Source organism: Capricornis sumatraensis, chromosome 14 (genome assembly GCF_032405125.1).
Source record: "Capricornis sumatraensis isolate serow.1 chromosome 14, serow.2, whole genome shotgun sequence".
Lineage (NCBI taxonomy): Eukaryota > Metazoa > Chordata > Mammalia > Artiodactyla > Bovidae > Capricornis > Capricornis sumatraensis.
This window is the reverse complement of record NC_091082.1, coordinates 58,328,050-58,339,286: the sequence shown is the minus strand read 5'-3', so window position 1 is coordinate 58,339,286 and position 11,237 is coordinate 58,328,050. Positions and strand designations below refer to the sequence as shown.

The window sequence follows — 11,237 nt, the reverse complement described above, 5'->3', positions numbered from 1 at the left end:
CCAGGGCAGTGAGTGACCACCCTTACTGATGTTCCAGTGTCCTGTTATTACTGATGTTTTCACGGAAAAAACTAGGCTGAGAACCAGACCCTTAGAGTATTTAAGGACCCTTGAGTATAGTGTGGGGGAGGGACAGTGCATGACTGCAACAAGGAGTCATTTACTTGGAAAGACCCGGTTGAGGGGCGAGGGGTGTGAGGGATGAATCAGGAGGAATGAGGGCTCCTCTGCTTTCTATGTATTTAAATGTACCTATAGCATAAGTCTAGGAGGACAGAACACTGAGGCAGTGAGAACGGGGGCAGTAGGGTTATGCGTACTTTGAAAAAAGCACCCTTGACTTTGTAGTTTATGTTGAACATGTATTTCTTTTTCAGTTCAGTTCAGTCGCTCAGTCGTGTCCGACTCTTTGTGACCCCATGAATCGCAGCACGCCAGGCCTCCCTGTCCATCACCAGCTCCCGGAGTTCACTCAGACTCACGTCCATCGAGTTAGTGATGCCATCCAGCTACACCCACCACAAATAATAGTGCTGTTTACATTTTGAAAACAACACCCCCCCCCATGTGCTTTCCCAGTGTAATTCAAAGACATTATGGTCTGACCATCGCAGTGCAATACTGAGCTCTCCTACCTCACATTTCCCAGCTTCCTGTTTAGAACTTAAGGGATTACCAGCTGAAAACTGCTTGTCCATTACCTTTTTTTACCTCCGCATAAGGCAACCTCATACCTCAGGTCTTAGGCCAGGCCCTGAGAGTTGCAGACAGATGTCACGGACTTCAAGAAAGCTCACCCTCGTCGTTGCCTTCTCCCCCTGGCCTTTCTATGCTCCCAATAGCACCCTCAACTTGCTCTTATGGCTCTGTACAGTTTTTAGCACTCTGTGCTTCTCTTTCCCACTGCTTTCACAGACTCTGAGCTGAAAAGGGCTAGGGCCTCCTTTTCCATCCAAGATGGCTGTGTTGCGTATGCCCAGAGTATTTAGAAACATCGTTCCTCTGGAGACACCAGTTGCTCATCTAGCAGATACCTGAGGGGGAAGGTGCCCAGGTCGGGGACAGTGCTCTGTGCACTCTCTGTGCTTAGGCTACCAGCATCTCTTGAGTTTCAATTTTATACGTTTGTGGCATGGGAACCCCAAGCTGAAATAAAAAGTAGACTTAGTCTTGGACCATTAGAATCCCCGGGCTCCAGTATAAATAGGACCCAATGTTCCCTTAGGACATATCCGTCACCAGGGTCACATGGGACAAAGAACACTCCATGAGCAAGTATTACCAATAAAAGATTGAAAGCAGGATGAGCTCCCACAAGGTAACTTGCATATTCATCAAGCAGGATAATGAATTCCTCAAGAGCTGGAGAATATAGAACAATCTGAGATGGATAAATAAGACAATTTAATGACATAAAACTAGACATTTAGAGGGTAGAGTTTGACGAGTTCTGACATATGTGTACATCCATGTGCCAATAGTAACAACAGGCTTCACTGGCAGTCCAGTGGTTAAGATTCTGCCTCCACAACAGGGGACATAGGTTCTGTCCCTGGTAGGGGAAGGTCCTGTATGTCAGAAAACAAATACAATGGTAACATGCATCACCCTCAACAGTTGCCTATACCCCTTTGAAATTCCTCCTTGGGCTCCCCTCCACCTGCCCCCCCATCTCATCAGGTGACCACTGAGCTGTTTTCCTATTGTATAGATTAGTTTGTATTTTCTAGAATTTTACATAAATGGAATCAAAGAGTATGTACTCTTTTTATTTTGTGGGCGGCAGTCTGACTTCTGTCACTCAGCATACTCATTTTGAGATTCACCAATAATCTTGCACATATAAATAGTTGGTTCATTTCTGTTACTGAGAAGTATTCCAGTGTATGGGTGTTCCCCATTTCATTTATCCATTCACTTCTTGATGGACACTTGGGTGGTTTCCAGCTTCTAGCTACTACAGTTAAAGCTGCTGTGAACTTCCATGAATGAAACTTCATATGAACATATTCTTTCATATCTCTTCAGTTAATGCTTGAGCACAGGATGATTAGATCACATGTTCAAATGTACATTTAACTTCTTAAAGAACTGCTGCCAAATTGTTTGCAATGCAGATGTACTATTTTACATTCCCACAAGCAGTGTTCCAGTTTCTCCACATCCTTGCCAGCATTTGATGTGATTAAAAATCTTTTCAGTTTTAAATGTTTTTAATAGCTGATGTCTCATGGTACCTCAATGTGTTTTTAACGTATATTTACCTAATTACTAATGAAGTGAAGTATAGTTTCAGGTGCTTATTTGCGGTTGCTATGTCATCTTTGATGAGGTGTCCAAATCATTTGTGCATTTAACATTGTGTTGTAATTAAGTTGTGCTGTGTGCTCAGTTACTTTAGTCATGTCCAACTCTTTGCAGCCCTATGGACTGTAGCCCGCCAGGTTCCTCTGTCCACAGGATTCTCTAGGCAAGAATACTGGAGTGGGTTGCCATGCCCTTCTCCAGGGGATCTTCCCAACCCAGGGATTGAACCAGGGTGTCTGGTTCAATCCCTGGAGGTGTCTTGTGTCTCCTGCATTGCAGGCAGATTCTTCACACTAACCTACTTGGGGAGCCCCAATTAAGTTATGTGTGTATATGTATATTTTCCAGATACGTGATTTATAGATGTTTTCTCCTTGCAGTTTGTGGTGTTCTCTGATCAGTGTCTTTCAGAGTCAAAAGTTAAGTTCGATAAAGTATAATTTATCAATTTGTTCTTTTATAGATTGCACTAAAATATCTGCTAGGAAAAATATACTGATGGGATTAATGGTAGATTAGAGATTGAAGAAGAGAAGGGTATTAAATAGAAGATATACAGATAGAAAGTATAAATGAAACAGAAAAAATGAACAGAATATCAGTGAGGTATGGGGCAGCCTCCAGCAACTGCTATACATGGAATCAGTGTCCCCAGTGGGTGGGTTGGCACTCGGGCTGGTTGTTAAGCGACACTGCTCCTGGCCCTGCTTGAACTCGGGAATTTTGTTTCTGATTGCATTTGTTGCTTCCTTTCTTGGTCCGGTGATTCCCTCACACACACCAGTCAGTCCTAAGCTACAGATCTTCACTTCCTCTTCCTTCCAATTTCTGCCCCTCAGTCTCCAGCCATCTTGGCCTCCCAGAGCCATCCACTCAAGTCAGGACAGTACTGGCCTCTGCCTGAGTCTCTCCTCTGTGCTCTGCATCCTGAAAGTCCTCCAGACGGTAAGCTGGAACAGTCACAGAACTGAGTTCATCTCTTTCCTTTCTCATTAGGGCTCATGGCCCTTCATTGCACGATAGCCAATGTATTTAGAACTGTTTCACATATTTTGTATGGTTTTTTAGTTGCTTCAGGTGAAAGAGTAATTCTGATCCCTGTCACTTCATTTGGCCAGAATCATAAGTCTCACTAAATCCATTTTAAAGAGAGTGAAATGTGGAAACTCACCCTACAGATGTTAAGATTATAATGATAAGACTAATAGAGTACGACAATAGAAAAAGACAATCAGATCAATGCCCGTAAAAAGACCTATGCACGTGTGGGGATGTGGTATGTGATGCGGGGCTATCCACATACTGGAAAAGGATAGATTGTTTCTGCAGACCAGATTGGGGTACTGATATAAAATGTTGGATCCCTACCTCACACCATATACAAAGATGCCCTCTAGGCAACTAAAGACATAAACAGAAAAAGTAAAGTCATAAAGCCAGTTGAAAGAAGTATTTTATGGAGACCACTTATGTATTCTTTGGGTATGCAAGAATTGCTTTAGAACAAAAAAATACATACAGCTTACAGGGGAAAAAGGATAGGTCTGATATCATCAAAATTAAGGTTATGTTTTCAACAAAGGACACTACTGACAATGTTAACAGTATCAGTTCAGTTCAGTTCAGTCGCTCAGTCGTGTCCGACTCTGCAACCGCATGAATTGCAGCACGCCAGGCCTCCCTGTCCTTCACCAACTCCCGGAGTTCACTCAGACTCACGTCCGTCGAGTCAGTGATGCAGGAGAAAATATTTGTGACAGCTAAATGATCAAAGGTATGTATCTAGAACTATGCTGTTCAGTGTGGATATTTAAACTGAACACTTAATTAAAACTTATGATGCAATTTCTCAGTTACACTAGCCACAGTATCCACAATGACTGATAGCTACTGACTAGTGACCACTGTGATTGAATTGTGTTCCTCAAAAGAGTAAGTTGATACCCTAACTCCTGTTATCTGTGGATGTGCCCTTATTTGAAAATAGGAGTCTTTGGACTTCCTGGTGTCCAAATGGTTTTAACCATCCATTTTTAACCGTCCAGTGGTTAAAAATCCACGTGCCAATGCAGGGGACATGGGTTTGATCTCTGATCTGGGAAGATTCCATATGCCAAAGGACAGCTAAGCCTGTGGGTCACTACTAGTGAAGCTGGAGTGCCTTAGAGCCCCTGCTCTGCAACCAGAGAAGCCATTGCAATGAGAAGCCCATGGACCTAGCCCTGCTCGCCGCAACTAGAGAAAGCCCACATATAGCAATGGAAACCCAGCACAACAAAAAATGAACAACATTTTTTTAAAAAGGGTCTTTTGCAGATGCAATCAAATTATAACATTAAAGTGAGCAATAATACAGTGAGTGGTATTGCTCTCTCTCAATAGTACAGTGAGACTTGCAAAAGGTTTCAGGTCTCTAGCCTCCAGAACCATGAGAGGACAAATTCCTGTTCTGAGACACCCAGTTTGAGATGTTGTTGGGGCAGCCCCAGGACACTTAAGCACAGATAAAGCACATCTTCACAATTTCAGAAAGTCCTATTGGACAGTACTGGGTATTTGCAGAGCTCTTGAAAACCAAGGGGGAAAAGCCATAGTGATGGGAAGTTGTACAAGAATGTGAATGAGCAGTTCATCTGAGGGGAGACTCAAACAGCCAGTAGGACTGGGAAGTGGTAGGCAGCCTCTCCAATGAGCAGAACAGACTCAAATCCAGTTCCTGCTGTAGCGCTGACAGATGAACACGAGATAAAACACAAGAGTGGTGCAGAGCACTTGTGAGACATCAGTAAGTCAAAACTTCTCTGCATAGCCATTAAAAACAAGCTGATAATACTGGTGAAATTAGGTGTGCACACACCTAAGATCCACGTTCTCTCGCCTAGAAAAGTCCTCACACAGGTCCCTGACGAGTATGGACAAGGGTTTTCATGGCAACACAGTGATCAGCATGGCAGCCACCCTCCAGGGGTGAGGACAAGTCAGCCTGAGGGACACACACTAGAAATTGCACATCATGAACAGAAACAAAATATTTGTGCATTCTGCAGCATGGATAAATCTCAAAGACATGGTGTAGAGATTAAAAAAAAAAATGAGCAGCACAAGATCAGAGTGGTTTCCAGGAGGGAAGGGAACAGGCATGGGGAGAATTTGCCAGACTGGAATCCTAATTGAGCAGAACAGAGACCGGGGCAAAGGAAGGAGAGAGTGCAGATAAAAGTTGGGAAGAAAGGCAGGTCCCAGACATGTGAGGCCATGTAATTAACACACGGCTAACAGCAGAGCTGGGATGTTAGAGACACCATCCCAGCCCACCCACTCCCCACTTAAGAGTGAGGGAAACCTGGCTTTGTTATATGTGACCAAGAGGACAAAGCAGTGACTGACTCACATTCAGACTCATAAGAGAAAAAAAGAGAGGGGCTTCCCTGGTGGTCCAGTGGCTAAGACTGCATTCCCAATGCAAGGGGGCCTGAGTTTAATCCCTGTCAGGGAACTAGATATCACATACTGTAACTAAAGATTCCACATGTGGAAACTAAGACCCAGCACAGCCAAATATAAAAAAGGAAAAAGAAGTAGCATGCTGACATCCCTATAGATAGAGAAGACAAACCAGAAAGACATGCCCCCAAAACACATTTTAACCAAATGTTTCATTGTAAGCCAAACAGGAAGAGGATAGAAGTTATGAAAGAACATATTTCCAGACCACTGGAAAAAATGAAGATTTGAAAACACAGCCAATACAAGGTAGAAATGAACTAGCATCTCTAAAGTGCGAAAGAAAGTGAAGTCGCTCAGTCGTGTCCGACTCTGCGACCCCATGGACTGTAGCCTACCAGGCTCTGTCCATGGGATTTGCCAGGCAAGAGTGTTGGAGTGGGTTGCCATTTCCTTCTCCAGGGGATCTTCTCGACCCAGGGATTGAACCCAGGTCTCACATTATAGGCAGATGCTTTACCATCTGAGCTGCATCTCTAAAGGAGAGGGAAATCGGGGGCCTTGAAAGAAGTCTGTGCCCATGGCCCCTGGGCTCCTGCCTTCAGGTCAGGTGCAGCCTGACCGCTCCCTGGAAGGGGGCTGCTACCTTCTCTCTCAGCTGGCTCAGCGAGGACACATTCCCGGTCCCCAAAAAGCTGCAGTGAGGCTGGAGGAGGCTCTGTCAGGGCCCAGGACTCTCTAGACTCTAAGCTGAAGTGGCCAAACTGCACATCCCCCAGGCCATGGTCTCCAGTGGCTCCCTGGCTGTCCCTCTGGACCAAATCCAACAGCCCAGACCACTGATCCTGAGATCTCCAGGGAAACGCTAGCCCCACACCCTGCCCCTGTGGAGGGATGTTTTGTCCACTGCACCCAATCCTGTCTGCACATTTTTGTGTCCCCTAGCTGATCAGCCCCCAGGAACATGAGGTCCTCACAGACCGGCACAGATGAAACCCATTTCTCCTAAGAGGACAGAGGCCAGAATAGCCAGTGGACCAACAGCACAAGCAGCTGCCTGGGGGCCGTGGAGAGGGGCCTGAGCAGGCAGGCAGGCAGGCAAGTAAGCATCTAGCCTACAGGTGTCATTGTCAGGACTCCAGAGCCAGCCACACAGGGCATTGGGCACGTGTTCACAGAACGACTGTGGATCCCTCCTGCTGGCTGAGTGGAACACAAGTTGTGGGGCAGGTCAGGGCACCAGAGGGCGTGCGTTTGGTAGTGGAATCTCAAGGACCCCAGAATTCTGAGCAGGATCAGGCTATGCATGCAGCCCTGGGGATCTCAGCCCAGATGCATGTCAGGTCATGGCATGGACAGTAACAGCACAGACATTTAACTATTTGCCTGGCTGACCTCACATAAGCCTCCAAACAGGCCCCTAAGACTGGCCCTAACTGTTTACACTTCACAGATGAGACAGAGGTGTTGATGGCTGTGTGTGGTTCTTTAAAGGCCAGGCCAGGCCTACAGCCAGGCAACCCTTCAGTGTTTCAGAAGCAGAACAGTTCTTTCTGCCCCACAGCAGAAAAATCACAAGTGTAGGCAAGTTACCTTCAGGCACCAGTGAGGAGGGCGAAGTCCTGACCAAGGAACGGGCATCAGGACCCTACCTCCAGGGCACAGGGAAGATGCATGTCCCCCACCAGCCTTGCATGAGTCAGAGAGGTCGGTGGGAAAAGGAGAGGGAGGCTCCTCCAGGACATGGTGGGGATGGATGACTGGGGACTCGGTAGGGCAGAAGCCTGAGTGTCCCTTGCACCCCCTGGGGAGGACTGAGGGGCTACTGGGGAAAAGCGCAGCTTCAGAGATGGCAAGGCTTCAGAAGTGCTCTTCCTGAACATCAGCTCCAGGCTGTTTCCGGAGCCTGTGCTCCCCCACCACAGTGCTGGGCTGGGCACAGGGCCTCTAAGAAGCCCCTGAACAGAGCCCTGCAAAGTCATCTCTGAAGCAGAAGCCTGCAGGTCAGGGCTGACCAGTCTGAAGAATCAGCTGGGAGGACAGACCTGAGGCTCTACCTGACATGAATTCAATCAGGGCCACAGACCAGACTGGGTGCAGAGCGAGGGAAGGATCCAGGGCAGACCTCCAACAACTTCATGGTGGCCCCAGCTCTAAAACCGGCCGCACACAGGAGCTGGAGGCTGGACTACCCGCCTGTGGAAGACACCTGAGTGCCCTCACAGGTGGCAGGGGGATGCAGAAGGCCCCCAGGAAGCCAGGATGAAGTAAAACCCCTCCCACTCCCAGGGCTGTCTAGACACTGCACTGCACCCCCACCCCCTGGTGGCAGGGATGAGTCACTCCTCAGAGCCTGGCCCGCCCACAGCTGTTTGCTCAGAAGGGTCACCACCAGCTGCAGAATCTCAAGGACACCCTAGCCTAGGTCGGGGAGGCCCAGGGTGGGGTGGGGGAAGGGCCGGAGGGGCCCTGCTTGCAACCTGTGCCCCCCACCCTAGCTCCAGCACCACGTGGGGAGACCCAGTCCAGGGAGGGGGCTCTCCTGGAGGCGCCTAATTGCAGCTTGTCTTTGCTCAAGTAGATAGTCCCTGAGACTGGGCTCTTTCTAACCGCAGCAGTGCTGCCCTACCTCCACCCAACAGAGCAGGCAGGGAGATGCTTTCCCCTGCTCCCCGGGTGGACAGGCCAGCCAGGGACATCCTGCCTGTTCCTCCGCCACAAACTGCAAGGGCTGTGCCCCTGGCCTGTGCTGACCCCAGGTGACCTGGCAAAGGGTCCAGGGCCAGCCACTGGACTGATTGATGCTTGAGGAGCTAGGAAAAGGGGCTCAACTTTCCCCCTACCCCATCTCTCCCCTGTCACAAATAAGTACACAAAACAATGGTTTTGGTCTAAGAGTGATGGACATTTAGACACTGGCACCAGGCTCACACCTAGCCAGTGCCACACCAGGGGTGGGCAGAGCAAGGGCAGAGAGGTAGGGAGTGGGCATTGCGAGGGCACCAGCCAGGCTGCTGGTGTGGGGGTCACTGGTGGCTGCTGGGGTGAGCGGGGAGGAGTTAACCACAGTGACTCCAGAAGTGCCAGGTCCAGAATGGCCAGAGTCAGGGGCTCACGCAGAGCCCGGCGTTGTCATGTGGTTGGTGCCCACAGAGGGGCGAGGCCAGTCTTCAATCCATGGTGAGAGGGTGGAGGGGCCCGGCAGGCAGCAGCATCTCCAGCAGCTCTAGGAAGGGGTGGACAGTACTGTCCGTCATGCTGTGATTGAGGCTTGGGATCCAGACCACAGTGGCAGGTCAAGCCGGGCAAGGCTGGCATCTGTGCTGTGCCCTCTGCACACAACACTGTTCTTTCAGACCAGTCCCATCTTCCCAGCCACCTGTCCCCAGTCACCAAGGAAAGTCCTCGCCAGAAACGCAAAAGGAAAGGGAAGGAACCCAGCCCAGGCAAAGCACCAGCTTACCCCCAACGTCAGGGACACTCACCCTGGATAAAACAGCTGAACGCTGGGCCGCCTGCTGAGCTAAGCCGTGGCTTCCAGCCTGTCGGATGCTCAAACGAGGAAACGCCACAGGACCCTGCTTCCCCAGGCCAATCACTCCTGCAAAGCTTGAAGGGAGGGTTCCCAGGGGTCTTTAGCCAGAAGCACACACAAGCTGCCAGCATCGGGGCCACAGATCCTTTCGGACAGTACTGGACGGGTGGCTGGCTCCCGCAATGGGCCCGAGATACTAAGGCACGAAGCTACCTAAACCCACTGGGGTGGGGCGGGGCGGGGAGAGGACAGGCTCCAAGGGCCCTTGAGTTGGTCAAGTACACAGTGACCAAGCCATGACGACAGCCTGGCTTTTTCCAACTCCGCACGGGCTGGAGGCGCAGGGTGACGGCCAAGGGCTGCCGATGGCTCTTCTGAAAAGGGGTTCCGTGGTCTCACGGCCCCTCTGGAGAGCGAGGAGAGCCCTGGACACGGCTGGCACCTCTCCTCAGGCCCAAGGGCCAGTCCCGAACTGGAATCTGGGAGTCAGCTGCTCGGCTGGGAAGGTCGTCCGGTGACTCCAGGCCCTGGTAAGGGCCGGTGCCCCATCCATCTCCAGAAGGCCCTGTGTGGAGGTCCTAAAGAGGGAGCAGGAGCGACGAGGGGAGAGCGGACCGAGGGCTCGGGCCTCCTGCGCCCTAATCGGGCAAGTAGAGGCCGGGCGGGCAGGCGTCTCGCGCTTCAGGGCTGCCTGCGTAGGCCTGGGCGCCCGAAGGCCGGGTGCATGAGGTTCTCGGTGATGTAGGCCACGAGCAGGCAGATGACCACGAGCATAACGCAGATGGAACCACCCACCGCCGTCATGGCGACCACGATCTCCCTCATGCCGGCAGGCTCGGCGGCGAACTCTACACACTCGGCGGGTGCGGCGGGCTCCGGGGCGCCTGCCGGCTCGGCTCGCAGCGGCAGCGGCTGCAGGCAAAGGCGGTAGCGCACGCCGTCGTGCACATCGGGCAGCAGGTAGTCGCGGCAGGAGGCGCCGAGTAGCACGCGTTCGCATGGGAAGCGCGTGTAGGCGCCACGCCACGAGCAGTTGAGCGCGAAGGCGCGCACGCGGCGCGCCTCGGCCGGCCCCAGGCGCCACTGCAGCAACACGCTGCGGTTGCGCAGGACGCTGGCGCGCAGTGAGCGGCCGGCCGAGGCGTGCGCCGCGCAGCCGGGCGCCTGGCAGCGGAAGCCGCGCGCGGGGCTACGGAAGCACAGGCGCCCGCCTCCCGCCTCGGGGCCCTCGGGCAGCACCTTGTAGGGACACCAGGGCGCGTCGGCCGCCGGCTCCCAGCCCGCCGGCGTCGGGGCGGCCGTGGCGCAGGACGGCGGCGCGCAGGCGGCCAGCAGCAGCAACAGCGGCGGGGCGCGCATCCTGCGGCTGGGCCGGGCGGCGGCGGGGCGCGGGCTCGCGGGCGCACGGGCGCGGGCGGTGGGTCACGCGGGCCGCGCCACCGCTCCCCGCGCTCGCCCGGCGCGCCGCGCCCTCCGCCGCCGCCCGCTCCGACCCGCCCCCGCGCCCCGTGCGCGCTTGGACCCGGCGCGGCGGCGGAGGCGGGGCCGCCCCACGTCCCGCCCCCCTTAACCCTCGCGGGGCTGCAGCCACCTGGAGATCGGTTCGCGAAGGAGAGGGGCGGCCGCGCGAGTGGGGCGGGGGCTGGCTGTGGCCAGCTGCGCCGAGGCCGCTGTGCCTGTTGGCCTCTCGCCGTGTGAGCTCCCCTCGGAGCCCTGCCAGGCCTTTCTAGGGCTTTTCCGTGGCTTTGGGGGACTGGGGTCTCGAGTTGTGGCCCACGGGGGCAGCTCCGCGACTCTCCTTGGCCATGCCCGGCGAGGACGCGGTGTGCCACTGGGTAGGGAGAACCAGAGGCCTGGAGCGCGCGCGGCTTCACGCCTCCGCATCCCAGACCCACGGTGGCAACCGGCAAAGAAAGGGTCCCACATGCCCTAACTTGGAAGGGGTGAGGAT

At 52.7% G+C, this 11,237-nt stretch overlaps 1 protein-coding gene across 1 annotated transcript; it reads right to left on the bottom strand.

The window, feature by feature from the left end:
* Positions 1-8,750: 8,750 nt before the first annotated feature.
* FNDC10 (fibronectin type III domain containing 10) lies at positions 8,751-10,645 on the bottom strand. The gene is made up of 2 exons (XM_068986560.1): positions 9,237-10,645; positions 8,751-8,977 (listed from the first exon to the last, which is right to left on the bottom strand). The coding sequence occupies exon 1, from the start codon at positions 10,643-10,645 to the stop codon at positions 9,968-9,970; it is 678 nt and encodes a 225-aa protein (XP_068842661.1). The 3' UTR covers positions 8,751-8,977; positions 9,237-9,967.
* Positions 10,646-11,237: the final 592 nt, after the last annotated feature.